The following is a 24,169-nucleotide window of genomic DNA, read 5'->3' as shown; positions in this document are numbered from 1 at the left end:
TCTGAAATAACTCACTTTAAAAACCAAGTCCCGCATTCTGGATCAAAAAAGGGTAGACCTTGTCATCTTCTCAGGAAACTGCCGACAATCTGCAGGACGTTTAGCAATTTGCTAATGCAATTTTTATACTGTATACATACACACATCTTATACACATAAACATTTCAGTAAAATGACAGTATTTAATTCTTTCAGTGCTGGCTTTTATGCTTGTACTTCCAAAGTGTCTGCATTATTTCCCCTACATTTTGTACACAGTTCCTGGAAATACAGCTACTACAGCACTTTGCAGGTAGGTGGCAGAGTTACAGTGGTGGGAAGTTTCAACTAGGCAGTTTCATAATAGCTCAATTACAGAATTTAAAAAACCCAACCAAACCACAACACTTACAGTGCCATTTAAGTTATACAGTTAGATTTCCTCCAGTTTCTTTAATCTACTGCAACCTTTTCTCACTCAATCTCAACCTATAGAAATTTTTTTTGACAAAGACCAGTGAAATATGGTATTATTAGAATGCTGTTTAGAAGATCAATTAGTACTTTGAAAATCCCTCTAAGGACTTTTAACATATGTATTTCAGCCAAAATCAAGTACGTTTAAAGTAATTTTTTATTGTAAAGAAACATGAATTACTTTTTCCATCAACTCAAACAGAAATGTGGTTTAGATTCAGCAGTATGAATCAAATATTCAGTGGCAACTAAAAGTTTCATATTTTCATTTAAAAACCAGAGTTGCTCAAAGCAGATCTAAAGCAAATTACAAATAAAAACTTGCAGTACCCATATATGTGTTCAAATCCCCCGAATGTAGAACTTCCCTGCTATAACCATGAGGTTACATTCGTGTTGCATATTTAGCCAAGTTCCTGCTCTCTGTCTACAAGCAAGCTTTTAACCTGGATTACAGATCCCACCCAACCAGGCTCTCAAAAATCTTTGGTGGGGCATAGAGAGCTCTGCCCCACCTAAGTGAGTTGTGACATTGTACACAATACACTGGTAATTGACTAAGAGCTACCTTCCAGTAAAGACTGGGGTTTATTCCTTCCTTATCCTCCATTTCACCTCAAAATCAAACAGGATGTCTTAAAATATCTGGAGTTTAAGTGAACGTTTGACTTTATCCTGGACGCCATTGAAGGAAATACCTCACACAGCCAGCACTATTTCAGGAAGGAAGGAACTGCTAAATAAAAGATCAGTGCAGCATCTGCCATCTCTCACTTGAGATTCAAATTTTTATCTGGTCACAAAAGCAACAGATTAATAAATCTGTAAAACAAAGATCAGGGCTAGGTCATAGAAGCACAAATAACAGACTATTTAGTTGTGAAAATCATATTCTCTTATGGAGGAAGGAGCAGAGGCAGAACTCACACAGAGTGAGGGGAGGGTATGGCAAGTGCAGCGATGGCAGGCTTGATGAATGAGGCAGAGTATGGTTGTGCACCTAAAGACTGAAAATAAACTGACTCTGAAGCTAGACCTTTAAACAGGAGTATTTTGCCAGTTTGATTATCTCCAGGAAAATCAGCCTGCTTTCCCACTGGCAGCTGCTTGGAAGTTATCTGATTTACAAACAAGCATGTTAAAAATAGCACTGTGCTTGCTGTACAGAAAAAAACTAAACAATTTTTTTTTCACATTTAAACCCAAGAAGCTCCCCTCCACAATTCCCCACAACATGTATTAAGCAAAATAAAGCCTACATCATTAAAATAGTAAAGAAATAAAACTTGACTGTTCATTTCATTCCTGGTTAAACACATCCATGAACACTTTCCTCTGCATGAATCAATTTTAAAGTAGTCCTATCTAAATGCTATCATTTAGATAAGTTTGATACCAAAATCTAGACCCATTTATCTAATAAAATAAAAAAAATTGAGAGCAGCAGCTATTTTTTAGCAGGGCTATAACCAACTTAATGGAAATATTTTTAAAGTATAAGGATATTAATGGCATGTAATTTGGTAATACGTGATCTATACATCTTACCAAGTCTCATTAACTGTCAATGTATGTGAAAACAGAAGATGCACTGGTATTTCCTCCAACACCTGTGCAGCTCTTTACCTGAGCAACAGAGTACCTTTCCCGTAACAGCAAGAATAACAATAAACACACTGTATTTTTCCAGAAAATCTAAATTTTCTCTCACACCGAGTTCTTCTTATTTGATTTTAGCACACTACAACCTAGTGTAATTACTTTGAAAAGAACAGATCTCCTTTCTTATGCCCAAGTTATCACAACAGACACATATCACAATTTGTGGGCAATTACGCAATGTGGATCCCATCTTGGAGAAAGCTGGACAAAGGTTATGCCCTGTACTGATGACTGGTACTTGAAAAGGCAACATATTGCAGGACCAGTGCTGTAATTATTTCCATCCTTGAAATGAGATATTTTAAAAACACAAGCTTTCAGGGCAACAAACTCTTCCATCTGTCATCGCATGTTATTGCCAAGTAATATACACCTAACTGTAGCTAATCACGTAAATGGCATTTGATATGCAATCATGCAGGATTTTAACCTATGCACACATCATAAAGCATGATAGATGAGTACCATTTTAAGAGTCATAAAAGGCTACTGAAAGTACATATGAAAATAAAAATTCTTGTCTACTTTACTAAAACTTGGAAAAGATGTTAAACAAAACTGTTTTATTTCCATTCTGTGCATATGTGTTCTCTAATTTTAATAATCAAAGAATCAGTCTTACTTTCAATTATTTAGGTCCTATAATACTTCTGTTGCAGACAGCAGCGAAATATTTTTTTGTTCTCTTAGTGAATTAAAGTCAGATTGACACTCTTTTTACTTGCAGAAGTTTCATGAAGGCTTGGTGTTGATTTCAGCACATAAAATTTTTGAGGTTACATGTGCAAAGTCCATTTTCGCTAATTACCAGATGTTAAAAGCAAAATGAACCAGTGCAACAGAAGTAATTTTACAGAAGGATTTAAAGGATACAGCAAGTTTACAGAATCCTTTGGTTATATTTACTAAAAGAGAAGTTACACTGACAAAGACCACAGTACACAAAACATATGGTTTAGTTATTTTCAGGGTTTCCTTTACTGTTTTCGGTGTTCACAATATAAAAGATGAAGACCCTCCCCTCCTCAAGAAAACAGATAACCAGAGACAATTAGTCTACTCAAAGGCACTCAACTTGCTTTTTAAGTTAAGGAGACACCACGTTGATACTTGTTTCATCATCTGCTGGCCTAATAGTCTTTTCAAATTCCATTCAACACAATAAATTATACTCAGCGACCAAGCACAAAATACGTGGGAAATTTATTTTGTTGAGTAAAATATTCACGATCTTACAAAACTGATTCTACCAGACAAGGCCTTTGGCCAATTTTGATTTTTTTTTCCCTTTAACACGCTGTGCCTTAAGCTTCTTTCTTTGCCTGGAATTCATCCATATCGGGTACTGGCCATGCTGATCTAGAAGAGTTTTTTTGTTCCGTTTATTATCCAGGTCCATTTTGCCGTCATCTGAAAATGAAAGGTATTTATAGTGAGTAAAATACCTGAATCAGCTTCATAGATGTTCTTTTGTTATTAGATTCCCCAAAATATCCCCTAGACACAACAGTATTTATACATAGAAAGCTGAAGGGTTTATATACAGAAAGCACTTTCCCAACCAATGCAACCGCAGCCCAGGAACTTCAACAGTTGATAGTAAATGTGCAGAATTTTCCCTAAAGGCCCTTGTCTGGGCAAAGCATCTTATTCTTTAGTCTCCCATCTGTTCCAATACTGTGTCTAAAAATATTGTGTGTGGTCTCCACCACAGAGACACACAACCATACAGGAAGCCATGGGCTTACTGAAACATATGCACAATCACACACTTTTTATGATGTAATGTTTAAGATCTGTTCTAAAAAATTAAATTAATCTGAGTGGAAGATGAAGACAGGTAAAGAGAATAATAAAGAAAAAAGCTGAAATACGACAGTACAAACAATGAGCCAGGGATGCCACACTTGCCTCAAGGAGCAAGTATGACATCAAGTCTAACATATTTACAGGCAGAGAGAGAGGCTTAATCTCTAGGATCAGGAAGACTGCCCATGACCTGCTCACTCTCAAAAACAGCATCCCTAGCTAGCTAACACCTCATGAACATTGTGCCTTGGTGAAACAACAAGGCTGCAAGAGGAACACCTTGCTAAGTACTGATTGGAACTGTGCTCTGTAATTTCATTTCAACCTTGTTTCCAAACTATCCGAATGCAACTCAAAGCTTTATCACGTTGTGCCTGTATGTTGTTAGGAGATAAAGCTCATGAGGAAAATGCTAATGTGCTGCTTCTATGGTTGAAGCATTGCTGACAGTCTACAGGAATGCACCACAGACGTGCTTAGGGAGCCCTAAGTTGGGATACGAATACTTGTAGTCAGCAGAGAATCACCTCAGGGCCCTACTGCCTAGTTGCAGAACCAAAGACTGATCCAGCATGGGACAGGCAGCAAAAACGTTCCAGCTCCAGAAACCTCACAGGGTATCAGAGAAACACCGAGGCCTTCTTAACAAATGACAGAGGAGATACAGCCTCCAATAACACAACAACAAAAACCCAGCAGCACATACATAAGCTTCTTCTCAAATTCCTGTCCTATCACGACAGGTTAATCTGTTACACAGATTAAAAGCACATTCACAATAAATGTCTGCTGCAACATAAACTAAATGAACCCTCTTGGACAAAAAATACCAGTTGTTCACACAGCATAATGTTTTCATTGTATTTTGCAACCTCAAGGATGCTGTAGGAATCAGTAACAGGAAGAAACCCACTGAGCAGAAGTTGTCCAGGGACATAAAGAAAATCTATCAAAGGGGTTAAAGACAGAGAGAAGGACCAAAACAAAAACAAACTATAAAGGCTGGTTATTGAACTGACTCAATAGATACGACTATCTTGAAAAATACGTACATCCCCACAAAGTTTTAAAAACGGCTACAAAACCACTATTGACCAAAGGCTAACCAGACCTTTCATTATTTTTTTCCTAACAATACAGACTGAAAAAAAAATTAAAGAAGGAATTCACAGGGTGCTGTGAAAAATACCTTAGAGTAACACAGTAAAATGTCCCTAATATATACTTGTAACACTTGGTGATGCAAACTCCCTTATGTCCACACTTACTGCTGAAAAGTCCTTTCAAAGAAGACATCGTTATTTTCACAAAACTTGTAGTTGTTTGTGAAAGACATATATTCTTGGGTATTTCTGAGGCCGTTATCTCTCTGTAAAAGCCAAGTGACAATGGCCACTTGTAGAGAAGTTGCCAGGAGAGCTGGAAGGAGGTGTAGGAATGACAGACAGCCAGGCATTTACTTCAGAAAGAAGGTTTAAAGCAATGATTTTTCCTCCAGATTCAGCATCAGAAGACTGACAACATTTAAAAAACAACTTTTACCTGGATTATAGAACAACTCAGAACCATAGATAAAAATTCATATTATAATTTAAGCTATCCTTAACTAGGAAGGTGGTTTTATATAGCATTCTCTTTCCATTTTCAACATCATAACATCTTAAGTGCCATAAACTAGAGAAGTAAAAAGGACTACGATTTAGTTTGGACTTCAGTTTTTGGAAGAGAAAGCTTCTCTTCTTTCTGACTCCTGTCCAGTATGCAGCTATTTAAAACCCTTGTTTCCACTTGCTGGGTAACTGCCCACTTTCTTTACTGATTACTTTCTATTTAAGACAAAAAGAGGAAGATGGCGTTATCTGTAGACACCTAAATACCACCCATTCCTGCACCACGTGCAATGCATCATTAATTAGTAAACCGAAATTAGCTCCGTACTTCCCCTACTTTGAGACAGTATATTTAAACAGCAAAACACCACTATATTCTTGATAAAAATTTCTATGAAATTACTTTAGATTTAGTTTATATGTTTAGTGTCCTTCTTAAATTAGGGCGCAAATTATATCCTACCTCTTGTTTAGCAGCAAATATAATGCAGTGATTGGAACAACTGCTAAGCGATGAATCTTCACTCACCTGGTGTTTTCACAGATGTCTCTCTATAAGGTACTACACAGTACATCTCCATAAAATACATTACGTATTTTACATACTAAAAATCAGATGTCAATAACTTTGTTCCACAAGTGACCGCACGCAACATGGATGCCAACGTTGCGAAATGACCAGATTCGGTGCTTTAACAGCATCTTTTAGCGTTAAAAGATAAAAGTTTTCCAACTTACTATTCTCAGCCTGTAATACTCATACGCCTGATCCCCACAGCGTTAAGTCACAGGAACAGTCACAACACTGCAGGACGTTCCTGCACCTGGGGGACTTCAGGAAAAACCACCCAGAGCCCAACTCACCCCTCTGTTCCAGCACTTTGTTGGGGGGCAGCACGGTCGCCACCTCCTTGACCTCCTCCATGACAACATCCGCGTTGGTTCCCAAGATCTTCTTCAGCCTCTCCAGCTCCTTGGGCGCGTTCTTCTTCCTCTTCTCCGCCCGCATCTTCCTCCTCCATTTGCTCCTGAGGCTCTTGGCCATGTCCTGCGCGGAGGGGAGCGGGCGCGGTGAGCGCGCGGGGCTGCACGCACACGCCGTCACCGCCCTCCCCCCACTCACCTGCCCGCGCACGAGGCCGCCGCCAACACCGGCGCCAGGCCGCGCCGCCCGCGCGCATGCGCAGGATGACGCGTCAGTCCCGCCCCTGGGCGCGGCCCCGACCTCCGGCCGGCCGGGGCAGGCGGGCCCTACCGTAACTCTCCGAGCGAGCGCGCAGTACCCCCATCGCGCCCCGCGTCGGCTGCGCTGCGGGATCTTATCCAACCACCGGGGCGTGCCGAGGGCGTGGGGATGGATGAACAAATAAACACGTGCTTCATCACAGGGAAAAAAAGCGAGCTTTTATTCTTCGGTACTGCCACGCATTTCTAAATCAGGCAGAAGAGAGAAAGCATCACAGTTGCTCAAACCAATCCGCAGTTGCACTTCAATAGCATCAGTCCCGTTCCATCACGGAAAACACACCTTGTCACAGCTTGTGGCAGGACACGGATGATTTCCCAATTACTGCGTTGCCTCGTCACTGAGTCTCACTGGCAGGCCAGGAGAGCAGTAACAACACTGCATAGGAAGTAAGAAAGCCTTTCAAAATTGTTTTTACAATTTTTTTTTTACAATCCTGCCCTTCCAGGATCTCCATAGTTTGGGAAGTAGCGACAGTCACGGCACCTCTCCCCCGCCAGCAAGGGTCTGCAAAGTTCATTCTTGGCACCCTGAAGTTCTCCAGTCATGGCAGCAAGAACAGACAAAAGGCTTTCCAATTTTTATTGACACAATTAACCTTAACATACAGAAGTTGATAAAATCCCAGAATCTATCTCCAAATGATTTTTCAGGACACTGAAAGATAGGCCATAAATAATACTAAAATTAAGAACATTCTTAACACCCTCACAGCTCTATAGTGACAGCCCTTAACAAGAAGAGAGTATCTGTCAGGGACAGATAAGAAAAACTAAACAAAACAAATAACAAAACCAAAAACTAGAAAAATATTTAGCTTAGTAATATTTAGCTTAGCACAATGGTAAGCTCAGCCTACCCTTATGTGATACACACATTTATGATCAATCCCAAAGGAAACATTTCCAGCAGCTACAGAACAGCTGTAGCTTACTCTGGAGCAATAAGAAGTTGGCAAACTTTTTCATCATTAATTATGTCAAGTGCAAATTAAGAGATTAAAAAAGTGACTGTAATGATGACAGCATGTTAACTGCATAAAATACATGGTCTAGAGAAGAACTGTAGCTACATAAAAAGACTTTTTTTCCCCTCTAAGGAGGAATTAGTATTCATGGAATGAAAAAATAATATAGATTCAGTCTCTAGAAGACAGAACTACTGAGTTTGCAGATCATCCAAATTGCGCTATAGTTAAACCACACCACTTCTGGCTATTTTTTATTAAATGTTTCCAGTAAACGCAGCAGGTGTAAGAACAGATTGATGATGTCCAAGTAGAGGTTAATTGCAGCCAGTATGTACTCTTCAGGGGACAATTTGTGCATCAGCAAGTGAGTGTCGTAAATAATAAATCCACAGAACAGAAGAGCTCCAGCAGCAGCAAACACCAACTCTATTGTCTCACTATAGAAAAACAGCTGGAGGCAGACAAAATATGAAAAAAGAATTGTAAATTTCATTTTCTTTTTAATATTAAAACTATGCATAATGATATGCCACACTTACAACACGGTCTTCCTACTGTTATGTACACACAAACACGGTATTATGAGGGCATTTCAATGTCCTTATTCCATGTATTCCCCCGTCACTGTCTCTTTAACTGAGTAAAAGTGCCTCCACATCTAAGAGGGCGGAAACTCTGGTCTGCAGGATATTAACAATTAGAAAAACAAAATACAGCTAAAACCCAGATGATCTCCTTCCCATTCTCTCAATCAAGTAGTGGATCTCGACTGACAAATTTTGTCAATCAACACAAATACTCCTTCATTATTGGCAAGAACAGCACCCAACAAAAATCCAAATTGGAAATGACTGGTTAAAAGATCACCAGTGTGATCTAGAATAGCCATGAATCTGCTTAGGAATTTTCTTTAAGTTACACTGAGCTGTCCAAAACCTTTTTGTTCTACCAGAAGTAAGTCAAATCAAAGGTCAGGCTCTGAGCAACCTAGTCTAGTGGAAGGTGTCTCTGCCCATGGCAAGTGGGGTTGGAACAAGATGATCTCTAAGGTCCCTTCCAACCCAAATCATTCTGTGATTCTGTGAATATCTTGTAACCATGAACACAAGGTATCTTACCCTCAAGAAACCTGAGAGGATTAAAATCCACAAACAAGCAAAGAGTCTGAAAAAAAAATTATAAATTGTGAGCAACAATATACTTTCTTTTAAACTTAAAATATCCTCCCTTCTTACAAAACCTCTTCTTAGATGCTAACTGTTCATTGGTGTCAGCAGTAAGTTTTATAAAGTTGTCAAAAGTTACTTTCTAACTTCAATTTTTTAAAAAATATTTGAAACAGCTGCCTTCTGTCTCAGTGAAAACTCCAGGTAAACTAGTTTTCTAGTGGTTTTAAGAATCATAATCACAGAAAAAAATTTACCAGAAAAGCAGAACTGTGTAAAATTAATAATTTAAGATAAATAAACCCCTCATCATTCCCTTGAAGCAGGTTCTTTTGACCTGTATTCCTTATTATAGCTGCAAAGCTTGCTTTAAGAAAGAAAAAACAACCTTAACAGAAAAGAATTTTCTAAAAATCATCAATATGACAACATACCCTGCTCCAAACTTGCTGAAGTCTCTCTTTGACTGCAAAGTATATGCAGTCAACCCAAGAAATACAGCAGTAGTAAGAATAAAGGCTTGCAAGACGATGGAGACATCGTAGAAACTAACTATAAACAGAAAAAGTAATCTGTCAATTAAAGAACACTACATCATGTATTTGCTACATTATCTTTTGAGGAAACAGAAGTTTAAACTTTCACAGACAGGAAAAAAAATCTTAACTGTGAACAGAAAAAAGTAAACTATAGCTGAACTTGTCTTTGCACTACAAATTCATGATCATAGGATTCAGGGGCCTTGCACTGAGTTTGACAGTTACTTGATAGCTGTAGCTTCTTTATATGGAAATAACAGGTCTTCCCTACTTACAATTAAAAAAACACTGCCAAAACAAAACAAAAATATTTTAAGCATAGGTAAGTGAGATCTTAAGGGAAAAGCTATCTGAATTTTTCATGATATTGAAGCAAGGGGAAAAAACAAAATTCTCTCCAAAGGCTCAAAGTTTTGATTAGGGGATAGGAGGAGAAAGGTTACAGAAATGAGTGGAACCTTTCTCTTCCCTCCTTCCTCCTTAATCTTTCTTTTCCCCAAATGACTTTTTTTTTGCAGGTCATAAGCCACGATGAAGAGGTTTCAGCATATACTGGAAACTATAATGCAAAGTGATGCCACGATTTGTCCACACACCACCCCATTTCACAACCCTAACCATGAAGTACAGAATTCTCCAAACTCAAAATCCCTTCGAGGAAACTGAGGGGAAAGATAGGGATGTTTCAACTTTAAGATCAGCTCTGCTAACAGCTGCCTTATAGGAAAGAACATTGATAGCTATACTGAAAGAATTCATGGCACAATTCATTTCTCACTTCAGGCTTGTACAGTTTCAGTTCTTGATCAGAATCCAGTTTTCTCCCTTGATTCCCTGTTTTTCTGCTAAACTCATATCACTGTCATTAAAATTTTCAAACAGGATTCATGATCATTTTAGTCACATCTAAAAAACTCTAATGGTAATTCATACAACAGACTGTATTCCTTTTCCAAATTCTTTATGGAATCAGACAATAGGATGGCTACCATTTACCTGTAGTGGCAACTGTCAGTGCTTCCAGCAACGTCTGCAAAAAGCAAAATCAAAAAATTACATGCATTAAAAAAAACAGACCACAAAACACTTACTTGGAGACTTCACATGCAGTGAGTCCCATTCTGCTACATAATCCCAGCACATTACATTAGGTCTCCTGTTAAGTCTTTGTATATGAAAGCATATCTAGTTTTCAACAAGAAAATGGCAATCACACTGTCTTACTGTGTGGAACTTGTGTTTCATAAAAAGTAACTTGTGTTACTTGTTTACATACAAACTGAAAATGAGTGAGAGACCGCCCCTATAGAAAAATACCATTTACATTTTCTACTCAAAGCACACAGCATTCTTATTACATTTCTTACAAACTATTCAAGAAGCTATACAATTAATACACTCTTAATAACTTGTTAGACAGCTGTCTAACAGTAACATAAAGTCTCTGCATCAGCTTCCTTTTCCCACTAATCCTTGTTTTGAAACAGCTAATTTTAAAACACATTTTGAATGTCTGGGATGAAGGCTAGTATGGACCCTGAGTTTTTCTAAATGATAATTTCAAATTAAGTTTCAACATAATAGAACATGAGAAAACTCTCTATGTCATGAACCAAGGGCTCAGAAATAAGAGAATATTTAACCCATATTTTGTTTAAACCAATTTATCACACAGACATTTGAATTCTTCCATTCCTATATAATGTAATACTTAAACTGTTATTTTACAAACTCCCACACCACATTTGGCCAAACTGTTACATCACTCCTTGTTACAGCTTCACTTGTTAAAAGTTTTTAAATGTTTTATTCACCTGCAAGAGTTCAAAAGTCAGGAAGCATATAACTGTGTCACCATTTAAGCAATCTATTACTTATACAGCAAAGCTGTCTTTCATTTTACACAAATACAATTTAGGCAACTTCTAAAGCATCAAATTCTAATTGAGCTACTGTGACTCTTCAGAAGATTGATTTCTACATTATCCAAAATATCCAAGAGAAATCATTAGCCCATATCTAAAAGCTCACAAAATCAGGCAGGAGACTGAAATTTAAGGACAGCTCCGACTCACCTGCCTGTGCTGGAAACATGCTCAGAATTTAGCATCAAAAAGACAACAACTGAAGAAATAAAAACATAGGGCTGCTTTGGGCCTCTGCTGGAGGCCATCCATTAAGCAAATAAGGTAACAGGAATGCCTCCTCCTTTCCTACTGAGCAGTTTCATAGACAAATGCCTGACATCAACAGAACAACAAGAGCAGATACACAGATTTCTACACACATCGAGAAATCTGACCTAGAGCCTATCCAGGAACAACCTGTGGACAAAATCAGATCTTCATAGGATATCTTTCAAGGAATACAAGAAAAAAAAAATTACCTACCACTAGTTTCATGGAGTTCATCACAATGCAAAATATTCTAGGGACTATTAAAATTGAATTTATAAATACTTACAAATCCAAACAGCAGGTATAAATTAAGAGGGTGCTGGTGTCTGTAGAGGGTTAGTGCCACAATTATAGCCAAAGATCCAAACCCAGATATCAAAAGCAAGGCAGGCCTGTAAAGTTCCATACAAAAAAAAAAAAAGTCAAAATTAAACTCAAATATTTGGAAGACTAAAAAACAGTTTATATAAACCCAAGGTTTTTAAGTGATCACCTAGACACAGATATCCAAAATAAATGTAATGCAAGTCTATAATAAAGGTGTTCTAAAACATATCATTACAGATAATCAGTTAAAAATAGTCACAAAAAATGACATCTTTTTCATACTGAAGCTAAGGACTACCCAGGAATCCATTACCTGGAAAAGAATCCATATAAAGAAGAAAATCCATCTATATGAAACTAAAAGTATTAAAGTATATGTCATATTTTGCCTATTATGAGCTCCACACTCAGGGAAGTGTTTTTCATAAGCATCTGACTGCAACAAACACAGGCACTAACTGCACCAAGGAAAATCAGTACTGACCGGAAAGTATCATTAAATCATTCAGGCAGCCCTCCAAGAAAAAAATAGACCAACATCAAAGACAAAAATCACAACAGTTCTAAGTGAGAAGGTCAATTTTAAATTATCAGATTCAAGTAGAAAACTGTAGTTTTACAACATCTGTTGCATGTACTATAGCTTATACAGAAACTGAAATTTTCATATAGTGTTTCAGCCTCCTTTTTTATTTGGGCTTTGAAGTGAAAGTAAAAGCCAAATCTGCAAAAGCACTTGGAAGAAAACAGAAACTGGACTCCTTTCCCAGCTGTTCCTTTCCCTGGCCTGTTCACCACAGTTTGGATATTTGTTTTTTTATCATGAACATTTGAGATGCAAAAAGAAGCAAGCCCTCGGGAATTTTAGCAGACTAGTTTTCAGGGAAACAACCAACCAACACCACCCCTGAAAAAACCCAAAAGATAGGGGGAGGGAAGAAGAGGAACAAGATATGATTCTGCTTTTTGGGACAGCTACCTATAAGCAACAGCATTCCAAAGAGATTCTGAAAGTACTTAGACCATAAACCAAGAAATGTCAGTAACTGGGATGTTGTGCAACTCATGCATAAGTTTGCATAGCCTAAATACTAAAATAAGCACTATTAATAAAGCATTGATTAAAATAAACTTTCACTATAATAAAATTTCCATAATAAACCAAAGACAAAAAATGTCAGAGAAGAAAGATTATTTCCTAATCAAGTTACAACATTTCTATTACAGAATCAAAACAAGGGGTATAAAAATTATTAGGAAGACTGAAGTGTTCCAGAGCAACAAACTACATAAACTCTACTTACCACATGCTAAACATCTCCATTTCATTTTAGTATTTACCTTTCATGAACAAATGCCTGCACTCCTGCAGAATACAGAAAAATTGCAGATGTGACTGTGGTCAATAGAACTTGAATGGAAAGAATGCTGTAGACTTTCCGTAGAAAAGCTAGAATAAGGAAAATAAAAATGAAATCACTTTTGAGTTACACTTAGAAAGTTCAACAGTAAATCAGATACAAGTTTTCATTTTCATAAGGAACCATTAGAAAGTCATAGTGAAAAAGCACAGAACAGTGTTGTAAAAAGCCATTTTTCCTTAAAAAAATTGACACAATTTTTACATTACATTTATTACATTTTTATTATCACAACATTAATTAACCAATAACAAGATAATAAAAAGAAATATAAAAAAATTTGCAAGGAATTTACTTTGGATATATTTAAAAACCTATGTACACCTATGTCTCACTATACTAACAGCATACCTTCTCCATCATGTTAGTGGTATATAATGGACCTAAATGCTGGAAGATTAATTTGGAAGTTCTGTGGAGGGCAGAAACTGCCATAAAGTTTAAAAAGGAAAACTTTTTATAGTAATATCTATTTGATTGCCCTTCCACCATGTTAAATATTGTTTATCATCATTTGCGACTTGCACTGTACTGAATGGGTATCTACAGACACAGACTGCAGGAAAAAATAAAAAAATCCCAGAACTAAGCTAACAGGCTTCTTAATTCTAGAATTATGGAAAGCGGAGAGTAGTTCAGGACATACAGATATATCATACAGAGATTCTCATTGGGAATGCGAGGAAATCAAACCCATTGGGCAAAATGCTGTGAAAGGAAGAATAAGCTTACAGGGAGAAACGATTCAGTCATTGGTAGCACAGCCTAAACAAGTTTAAGAGCGCATACTACGAGGAGCTGAATTAGCTGCTTGCAGCAGGAAGTTAAATACACTTGTAAGCCGTGATGGACTGGAGCCTACTTGATTGTGATAAACTGAACAAACCTAGAAGTAGCCTCCTAGCTAGCACAGCTTTCTCCCCACATTACTAGATGCATCAGCAATTTTGCTAATGGCATTATCTCTTTCATATCTCCTATTGCCCCCTTAATTTTTCAAACAAGGAAAAATTGTATTTTTATAGGAAAAGGCTTCCTGATTATCAGAAATATCTGATAAAAAATTTCACAACATGCAGCTGTTTTTATTCCAAAATGCATTCACTAACACTGTAAGTATTTCAGTAAAGAGTAACGATTAGACACATCCTACGAGATTATTCAATGCATTTGAGACCTGCACATGAAGAGTAAAGCAGTATTTCATGGGCATTAATATGACTCAAGGTACGCCAAGTGCTTCAGCAGAAGAGACAATATTTTATCACCTCATAGAAGAAATCCAAGTCCTTCAGTGTCATGGTTAAACTTCCATAACTACAGACACTGATTCTAGCACTGATACTGATTCTGTATGAGTCACAGAATCAATAAGGTTGGAAAAGACCTCTGAGATCATCGAGTCCAACCTATGACCGAACTCCACCGTGTCCAGCAGACCATGGCACCAAGTGCCACGTCCAGTCTTTCTCTAAACACCTCCAGGGACGTGCAGCTTTCCAGGGTCTATGCACCTCACGTATTATGTCTGGGCTTCAAAATCCGTCACTCTGGGCAAAGTCAAGTCTGAATCTACAGCGGATTAACCCCTTCTCATGAGAAGACCTACTCCCTTCACGCTTAGATGACAAAACCTTTCGCCGGCCGCAGTCCCTCACCCTTGATGTTTAACCTGGACTAAGTAACGCCCTGGCTCCACACTCACAACCTGTACCCAGGTTAAAACACCGCGCAGAACCTCCCTTCAGCCCAAGGCCAGAGGCGATGGGGTAACCCAAAGGCACTTGCTGGGAGCGCGGCACCCCCCGACTGCCCAGCCGGGGGGGCAGCGGGGGCTGTGGCGGGGGTCATGCGCAGCCCGTACCCATGCGGATGTGGAGGCTGGCCGCGGCCACGCTGTTGCCGTAGTTGAAGTCATCCTCGATGGAGCCCCGCGGGTACCGCTGCTCCGCCGCCATCGCCGCCCGCGCCGCTTCCGGGAGGCGCAGCCGCGCGCCGCACCGCCGAGCAGGGCGCCCCGCCGAGGGCCGAGCGCGTCGATCGGGGCTGCCCGCCTTCGTCTCGGCCCCCGCGTCTTGCAGCTGTTTTAGGTCTGGAAAGGAAGTTCCAGGGACTGAAACAAACCCGCCCTTTGGCTGGTTTTCACCTTTGATTCGCATCTCTCTGCCATGCGGAAAGAGTGCTCCAGCGAGCTGGAGTTGCCCACAGCTACAAACAAGTACCCGCGTTCAGCAGCGCCTGATGAAAAGGTGCTTCGGACGGTGATGCTCCCTGTCAGTGTGTACCCCACTAGAGAGGAGAGTCACTTCCATAAAACTTCAATGCGAAGCAGGCTTTTATCGCGGCTCTCTCCCAGTTCTGTGTCCCGTCCTTCAGACTCGGTGTAATTCAACAGAACCCAAAGGTGCACGTTTCTCAGGCGTCACGCAGCACTTTGTACAAGCGGACCTTGTATTTGTGGAATTGCCCCCCAAGAGCTGGCAAAGGTGGTAGCTCATGCTGAGGAATCCACAAAAGCTGGGGTTTTGGGATGTGGGGTGGGAAGCGCAGTATGTTATGTTTTTAACTTGCAAATATTATCTAAAGTGTGCCAAGACACTGAAGCGATATCAGAAATGTATTTATGAGATTAGACAGGAAGTGCTTTTAAAAATTGGAAAATAGAGGCCTCAACTGTACTCAGCTTCTCAAGGGAGAAGGAAATAAATTATATGATTGTATGGTGAAATAATTTTGAGCAGTTTTTCTACTGAGTTGACTTAAGATACTACATCTCATTTGCAGAGACAAAAAATATGAACATGACTTTATATTCGGGGAAGTATTTATGGTTTTCCTAACATAATTTTGCATTTTTAGTTGCTGCAGAGAAGGATCTTTCAACTTTAATCCTGAATTTAGAGACTGATGCATTCTTTGCATTGCTGAATAGTAACTGTTTTGAAATAACTTTGCTGTCTGCTTTGTTTTGCATGCCTCTGCAGAAGAACGACACTGATGTTCTCCCAGAAGAAGCATTCAGAGTTCTGGCCAAGCATCTGGTATTGCCTTCTCCTAATACATGCAGCGCAGTTTTCTTTAAAATGCCTCTTAGAGATGGCCTTGCTTCTGTGTGAGAAACCAAAAATTGCAGAGCATTGCTGCAGAGTTGACTCCTGCAAATAGTTTAAGACTAGAGATGATTGAAAGACAAACATAATAGTAGTCTTCAAATACTTTATAAAAGGCTATTGCAGTTCTCCAGCTGTGGAGAAAGTATGGCTTAAACTGCAGTAGGGAAGAAACTTGGGAACTTTTAAGAGTTATCAGGGTAAAGCTGTGGAATAGTTAGCCGGGGTTTAGGCACAGGCTGGGAGATAGGAGATGGCAGGAGACAGGCATGTGAGCCTTTGCACTTTCACACAACGATCTCCTGTGTAGAAGATGTTAGTCTGATATAAGCCACCAAGAATCAGTAATGAGCTTATTCAGAAAAGCAGGAGACAAAGCAGCAAAATAACTCAGCAACACCACTGAGAAGCACAGTCTGCCAAAGTTGCTGCAGATGGGAATGGAAAATTATTTACATCTGCGATACTGATAAAGCCTGTGGTTTTCATGCCCAAAGAGAGCATCATTCTTGTCTTGAGATCTTTTTTTGTTACTTGCAGATGCATACAGAATGCACTGTGCTGTGAGCAGTTCTTTGGAGTGACTGTACTGAATGAAGGTTTAATAACACTGAGCCTGACTGAGTGCTTTCGATGTCTGCAATTTTCCATTCCTCACTTGGGAAGGTATAGTTAGTGAATTGCTAAATATGCCTTATAAAAAGCGAAGTATGTTTTACATTGCCTTTCTTTTCTGTATTTGATGTTTTCATAAACATACCTCCATCACACTATTTTTATTTGAAACCACCGCAGTCCCGCAGTGACTGGCTTAGGACTGGCTAGACACTTCCCCTCTGAGTGCATGTGTTCAGGGGTGAAAGAGCCTTCTGTTTTCCCAGGTTCTGGTTTGGGCTCCAGTATGGGGAGCTCGCTCTCACTAGAGACCTGGTTAAGGACCATGAACTCCTCTGTGCCTTTTGTCTGCATTACACATAATCAGTGGCTTGGATGGAAAAAGTCCATGCTCAGAGGTACTTGGGAAAGGTACTTGGAGCATTGCCAGGATTCTGCTTCTTTCCAGAGGTTTGTTTTTAAATCATTGTGTCAGAGCTCCTTTGTTTGCTGCAGCTTTGAGCAGTGTTCCCAGAGTGACCCCTCTCAGCATTGCTTTGATATACACCTGTGTATCTTCACATCACCATGGCTGTGTTGAGGCAAGACTAAGTGGTCTCCTCTTCCCAGACTGCAAAGTCCGTGACCTCTGCATGGCTCCATACAGATGCACAAGGCACAACCGCTGTAGCGTTGCTGGAATGTGAGGTGTGCAGGAGTGGACTGTCACACATGGGGCACCGTGGCTGCCTGCCAGCCTTTCCACAAAGAGGTAACATCCAGGCAATTTGTGTTCAGGACAGCACAGCACACGTGGTTCAGATGCAAAGCAACATGGGAAAACAGAGAAGTTTGATTATATGGGTGCATCCACATGGCCATTAACGGTTAATTTATCCCCAGGTGAACTTTGTTCTTTCAATTTCAAAATAGCTGGCTAGTTAAGTTAGAGGGATCATTTTATTGTGTGACCCTGAGGAATTTTAATTTGAAGAAATGTGAGTTATAGCAGCTTTCCAGTGTCTAGGGGGGACCTACAAGAGAGCCAGAGAGAGACTTTTTACAGGGGCATGTAGTGATAGGACAAGGAGTGATGGCTTTGAACTGAGAGTCGGTTTAGATTAGATATTGGAGAGAAATTCTTTACTATGAGGATGTGAGGCACTGGAACAAGTTGCCCAGAGAAGCTGTGGCTGCCCTATCCCTGGAAGTGTGCGTGCCAGGTTGGATGAGGCTCTGAGCAACCTGGTCTAGTGGAAAGTATTGCTGCCCAGGGCAGGGGAGTTGGAACTAGGTGTCTTTAAGGTCCTTCCAACCCAAACCATTCCATGATTCCATGAGTTACTGTGAAATTATCCTCACACTCAAAATATGAAGTTTTCCATGGGAAGTGGAGACAATCTCGTAATTGTAAAGTTATTCCAAATTATCTTTCAAAGTACGTAGCTGCAAAACCATCATGAGGGCAGGAAAATAACAAAGAAACTCAGAGACAGATGTGCCTGTAAAATCCCTGTTGGTGAATTTTCAAATCCAGTGATCCAGGGAAGAGATTTTATCTTCCTTAGTACTTATAGTTTCATGAGAACAACTCTGCCCTTTAGAAAGCAGGTCACGAAGCCAAGCTATCATTATTCCAGAATGAAAAAATTCTTTCAATATTTCTTTGGTTTCCTCGAGCCCACATCTTTCATCTGCATTATATATTTTTTTCATTATACCTCACCATATTGTAGCTCAATTAGGCTCTTTTTTCCCCCCCTGTGCATTGTCGATGAGACACACCAGGTTAGTTTTGGTTCTTGTACTCACTGGAGGCCTCATGCAATAAGAAATGGGTTGTGCCTAGGAACAGAGCTATCTGATGGTGATAGGTACTAGTCCATTGATGTGGATAGTACAAGCTTATCTGGCAGGGAGCACAATGTGGAAGTTAACTGCCCAGACCTTTATTTTAAGGATTATGAACAGCCCTTGAACAGACATGTTGGTTTGATTCATGCGATTTGGTGAGATGTTTTGAATAGGGTCAGAGTGAGTATGTTTCTTTTTGGAGAAAGGAGTTCAGGATAAATATATCTCTGCAGTTAATCGAGTATTGCTCATAGTTAATAAATTAATCCTAGCATTGAAAGTCTTCTTTCGAGATGTTTGTCCATTTATAGAAGTCTCATATCTTTCAAAGGTGCAATCTTATTTTGACAAGCTGAGGTATTTTATATTTTAAGGTCAGGATCAGTCTGAAATCTGTCTTTGCTTATAATTACACCTTTGTTATTCCAGTAGAGTTTTAAAAAAGAGCATTACCATTTTATTCCATGCATAAGACTGAATCCTAGGAAAATGTGGAGTGGTACAATGACAGCCCAGATATAGGTAATTTTTCCTTTCTTTATATATGAAGGGGGTTTTTCTTCTTTTTTCATGCAGGTAACGTTACAAACTGAACCAATTTAATAGCTGCACTGCCTTGTGAAATAGCAGATGGATCATTCTTGAATTTGTTTCTCTGAACAAAACATCAAAGCACACTCTGGTTTGAGTTTGCTATTATTTTGTTCTGACTCAATTTAGCAGTAAGAGCTGCTTGAATTTTCGGAGTGCCATATGGAGTCTTCTTATAAAACCCTTAACTACTCTTTCTGTACAAATTCCAATGTGCTTTAATTGTCTTCAGTTGTCTTCACTGGACAGCCTATATCACCTATAATGGCTAGCTATTCTGTCATCTAAAACCTGAATGTACTTTTGTAAATTAGTTTATGTCAACATTTGAACTCATTTTGTTGTGACCACTTTTAATTTTGAACCTTTTATTTCCTGGCATTTTGAAAAGTTGAGGTCAGATTTGCTTATTTCTGTTAAAGTGTCTAGTTCAATCTGGTCCTGAAAACAACTCCAACGTATAACAACATTAATAGTCTGTATTCTGTTAGAGGAAAAAAACCCCTACATTTAAAATAGAAATGGCTTTTCACCTCTTAGTCGGGTCTACTCTGCAGAGACTGAGGAGCAGGATTCGGCTCCAGATGAAAACTGCATTTAGGTGTATATAAATAGGTATCTACACGTGTACTAAGTGCCTAAGCAACAATTACTGTCAATGGAAATAAGGGTGGCATGCAGATGCCTAAACATAAGTGTTTGGTGCTATTTTATGGCCCTTGGGGTATCAATCTCAATTCCATTTGATCCTCTGGGAAGGCACTAAGCTTCTTTAAATCCTTTGTTGTATCTGCAAAGCCAAGCAGATGCCCTGGTTGCCTTGGAGCATCCTAAAGGAAGGGGTAAGTCTGTGTTGAGACATAACCTTTATATCTTTTGCTTTTCAGGAAAGCTCAACCATATCAAATTGATAGGTCAAATGCACTGATTAAATTTAAAGGAAGCTGGTTTTGACAGGTTTTGGTTTTAAGCCTGTTTCAGAAATAGCTGATACTGAGCACACAGAAAAGCTGCCAGAATTATGTAGGAGGGGTAGTTACACTAAGAAATGGAGTGATCCAGGTAAATTTCTACTGTAAATCCCTAAACTTGGCCTATTGTCATCTGTGTGAGATCTTATTGATCATTCTGCAGCATTCATCATTTGGAGCATATCTGCATTGCATCCTGCTCCAGTTATTCAACACTGCTTTTGGTTTTTAGAGATCTTTACCTGAGAGAAATCGATTTTAAAATTATTTTTGTAGGTAGTTGTCTCTGTATCTTAATGAGTCAGCCATTACAGTGATCGATTCATTAAATCTAATACTTGGTGTTACACATCTAATTAGAAATCTAAAATCTCTGCTAAAATATTAAATACGTTCTACCAATCTGTACCTGTACTAAACACGTACCTGCCAACAAAATAATTCTAATTGCAATTGAACCCTATTAATGGTTGTTTCTCGATTCCTGGCCAAAAAGCATAATTGTTCACGACTGTTGTGCAGTTCCTTTAAAATACTATGTTCAAAATTAGCAGCTGTGTTTTAGATGCTACCATTTTTCCTTTGCCTGACAGCTGGGACAAGATTCTGCTTGGTCATCTCTGTGAAGCCTCTGAAGGGATCAACGGATGTGACAGTTAAAAACTGAACATAATTGTAGTTATTAATGAGAATTCCAACTTTATGAGTTTTGGGGAACCTATCCCTTTATATTCAAACATTAATTTCACCTTTTTCAAAAATAACTGTAACAAGGAGAGAATAATCTATCAGCTGGTTTCTGAAGCAGAACTTCCAAAGTATTTTCTAAGTACTGGATCTCAGTCTGAGGACTGCTTTGCTCTAGTATAAAACAGGACTGAGATATCTGATTCTACATGGCTGGGATGCAAGACGTTTCAGGTAAAAAATCTAAAAAGGTCCTGAATTCAGTGTAAGCTCCTCTTGCAAATTAAAAAAAAAAAAAAAAATTAGATTGAAATGCCCTCCACTATGCCTCAGGGTTTGTTCCTTCAATATGAGTACACACACACTTTATGGACTTTAACTCCTAGGGCTGCCAAGGCAGACTCTGAATTTCCCAGGTCAGTGGAGAGTTCCTCTGCGGAAGTCTTCCTAGCATGAGTCCTGCCTGTGTTAGAGCAGGGGGATTGTAGCTCCCTTGTTAGGTCTGGGACCACCCAATAGTCAAACTGCTGATTTTCTGGAGTGCTTTGCAATACACGTGGCTACACCAATTATTTTGAAGATCTGTGTACTTTTTTGAGGGTATGGAATAGGGATGTATTTGAGATTGCTTGAGCCAGAAGTTCTTCCTGGAAAGGTGGGGTTTAGAGTCACTCTTTAATCACCAACATTAAGTAGTAATTTTAGCAGAGTTTGCATGGACTTGGGACAGACTCGAGACTTTACTGTCTCCTAAACTGGTTCACTTGAGTTTTATACAAAGATTTATTTACTACTGCATATTAGTCTTCATTAGAAGGAATGTGGATGGAAGTGCAGCAGCTCATCCTGAAGAACTTCAAGAGTGAGCATTTCCAAACATAAACTTCCATAGGAAACTGCATTTTCTTATAACTTCATACTGAATAATAGATCATAATCAGTACAAGCTGAACTGTGTGGTGGCTGCTGTTTGTGCACACAAGAGGAAGGCAGTGGGCACACAGGGATTGGTGGCAGGGAGAGGGTATTGCCTTTTTGGGTGGCATCCTATGTTCCAGCAGCTTAAGCTAATTATGAAGTCACAGTTTTAGTTAACATTTGACCCAACTATTTCTTTTGTGGATATCACATTAAAATGTTACTCAGAGAACAAACTACTCCTTCGGTAGTGTTTAGGCTTGGGACAATATCAGTTAAAATAACGTTTCCTGTGCAGCGGGTTGGAGCTCTGGTACACACCAGATACCAGTGTAAAAGTGTATGGCTCCAGGTATGTGGCAGGACCTGCTGGTACTCAGCCGTATTGTGGTGCCAACAGTTTGAATATTTCTTTGCCGGTCTCAGAAATACATGTTGTGGTTGATATTTCATCTTGGGCTTCTTAGGACTTTTGCCCAGAGATGGAAATGCACACACAATCTCAAAATACTTTGAAAATTGTCGTATCTGCGTCTATGTCCCGAATGGAATAGATGACAGAAGTAAGGTGTTATCTGGATAGTGAATTCTCCCTTAAACTTTCTCCAAAATCACGTTGCTTTCTCTTCACGTTTCTATGAAATTAACTTGATGCTGAGAGGTTGCACTGCTGTGGTTACACTGTGGAAGCACTTAGGAGCCAGCTGAAGCTGTCAGTCCTGTCAGATATTATTTTGGGTGAAGAAATCCCAAGCAGAGCTCCTCCATTTAAAATGCACATCTGGAACATTTTTGAATGGATATGATTTTATTGAAGAGCTAAGGGGAACATAAGTTTCTGACATCAGGGTGATTTTGTGTTTCTAATACAAAAAATGCTGTAAATTTTGCAATGCTAGAAAATGTTACCTAAACATTCTTTGTATCCTATGTTCCCAGGAAGTAGAGGGTATCATTCATCTAATTTAAGTTTGTTTTAATGGCATTTTAGGGCAGTATTAGGGAACACTGTTCTGTCTGCTAGGCACTCTAGAAATACAATAACTGCATAAAGGACCCCAAATATTCTGTACCTTTTTTTTCAGAGAAATGTGTAGAAGCAGAACTTTGGGCACGTATGCTGTTTCAAAGACTAGTTGTAGCAGTGACTATGATGACCTGGCTGCTTGTAGACAAGTTTTCCAGAGGCCAATTTGCAACATAAGCATTTATGAACTCATGTTTTTAATTGGCTATGCTGAATTTTGTAGAGAAATGAATACACTAAAGTAAGCAATGAAATTCTAACAATGTACTGATAAAAATATATAAAACTCAACAGGATTTTTTTGTTGTTGTTGTTGGGGTTTTTTTTACTCCTAGGAAACAATTAGTGTAGATGTATTCCTGAATCTCGTCAGTAAGGTAGAAAATACTGAAATATGCTTTGACTGACAGTTTGTAGAAGCACTAATGTGGGAAAAGATGCTTTTCGTCAGCCCCACATATAATCGTAAGTCTCATTGAAATTCTTTCTGTAAATAGGTTGATGCTGGAAATATAGTTTGAGAAACTCACAGGCTTTCCTGAAAGTTATGATTCCCACGATGGCAATAAATTACAAAACTCATGTTAAGTGCCTTTGAGTTCTCAGAATACAAATGCAGATTTTTCCTTCAGATGTTTACTGACATTCTGCATCTGCAAAGTTTGTTACTTCTGCACAGAACAGAAAGCAAATGTAAAACTACTTCATTTTTTGCGATTTTATACTTGTTTTAATTTGTCAGCAATCTACCAATATGTAGAGACTATGGTATCATTGCTGATATTTCTAAATAGAGATAAACTTTAGCACAGTTCTGTTTTGGTGTTAAACTGTAGTTCTGTCTCTTAGGTTACATCAACCTAAGTACTCGGAGTGTACCTGACTGATGGGACACAGTTTCCACTATCCTGAAGTAACAAAGGATAAATCTTCTACTTTAATTAGTAAAAATTAACACAGAGACTGTGTTTTTCTGCAGCAGTAATGTCTTTTTATATGAAAAGCTCTTGATTAATAAAACCCCAGTCAGGTTT

General features: G+C 39.0%; 2 protein-coding genes across 3 annotated transcripts; both read right to left on the bottom strand.

The window, feature by feature from the left end:
• Nucleotides 1-595: 595 nt before the first annotated feature.
• Nucleotides 596-6,717, bottom strand: LLPH (LLP homolog, long-term synaptic facilitation factor). Of its 2 annotated transcripts, XM_027741501.2 has the most exons (3): nt 6,661-6,717; nt 6,402-6,585; nt 596-3,528 (listed from the first exon to the last, which is right to left on the bottom strand). In XM_027741501.2, the coding sequence occupies exons 2-3, from the start codon at nt 6,580-6,582 to the stop codon at nt 3,365-3,367; spliced, it is 345 nt and encodes a 114-aa protein (XP_027597302.1). In that variant the 5' UTR covers nt 6,583-6,585; nt 6,661-6,717; the 3' UTR covers nt 596-3,364. The 2 variants fall into 2 exon arrangements, with proteins under 2 accessions (XP_027597302.1, XP_027597303.1); XM_027741502.2 differs by lacking the exon at nt 6,661-6,717 and having other exon boundaries at nt 6,402-6,654.
• A 202-nt stretch (nt 6,718-6,919) lies between these two features.
• Nucleotides 6,920-15,356, bottom strand: TMBIM4 (transmembrane BAX inhibitor motif containing 4). Its single transcript, XM_027741510.2, has 7 exons — nt 15,248-15,356; nt 13,304-13,412; nt 11,922-12,027; nt 10,455-10,488; nt 9,354-9,471; nt 8,872-8,917; nt 6,920-8,204 (listed from the first exon to the last, which is right to left on the bottom strand). Exons 1-7 carry the CDS (start codon nt 15,339-15,341, stop codon nt 7,998-8,000), a joined length of 714 nt encoding a protein of 237 aa, XP_027597311.2. The 5' UTR covers nt 15,342-15,356; the 3' UTR covers nt 6,920-7,997.
• Between the last annotated feature and the right edge of the window lie 8,813 nt (nt 15,357-24,169).

This window comes from Pipra filicauda, unplaced genomic scaffold (assembly GCF_003945595.2).
Source record: "Pipra filicauda isolate LSUMZ 115617 unplaced genomic scaffold, ASM394559v2 scaffold93_size3172892_pilon, whole genome shotgun sequence".
NCBI classification, from domain to species: Eukaryota; Metazoa; Chordata; class Aves; order Passeriformes; family Pipridae; genus Pipra; species Pipra filicauda.
This window is presented reverse-complemented; position numbering and strand designations above follow the sequence as displayed.

Coding starts and splice junctions, on each gene's coding strand:
- LLPH (XM_027741501.2), bottom strand. CDS start 6,582: ATGGCCAAGAGCCTCAGGAGCAAATGGAGGAGGAAGATGCGGGCGGAG. Junction 3,529..6,401: donor CAAAGTGCTGGAACAGAGGG/GTGAGTTGGGCT, acceptor TTTCATTTTCAG/ATGACGGCAAAATGGACCTG.
- TMBIM4 (XM_027741510.2), bottom strand. CDS start 15,341: ATGGCGGCGGAGCAGCGGTACCCGCGGGGCTCCATCGAGGATGACTTC. Junction 9,472..10,454: donor ACTGACAGTTGCCACTACAG/GTAAATGGTAGC, acceptor TTCTGTTTATAG/TTAGTTTCTACGATGTCTCC. Junction 8,205..8,871: donor TCCTCTCAGGTTTCTTGAGG/GTAAGATACCTT, acceptor GTCTGCCTCCAG/CTGTTTTTCTATAGTGAGAC.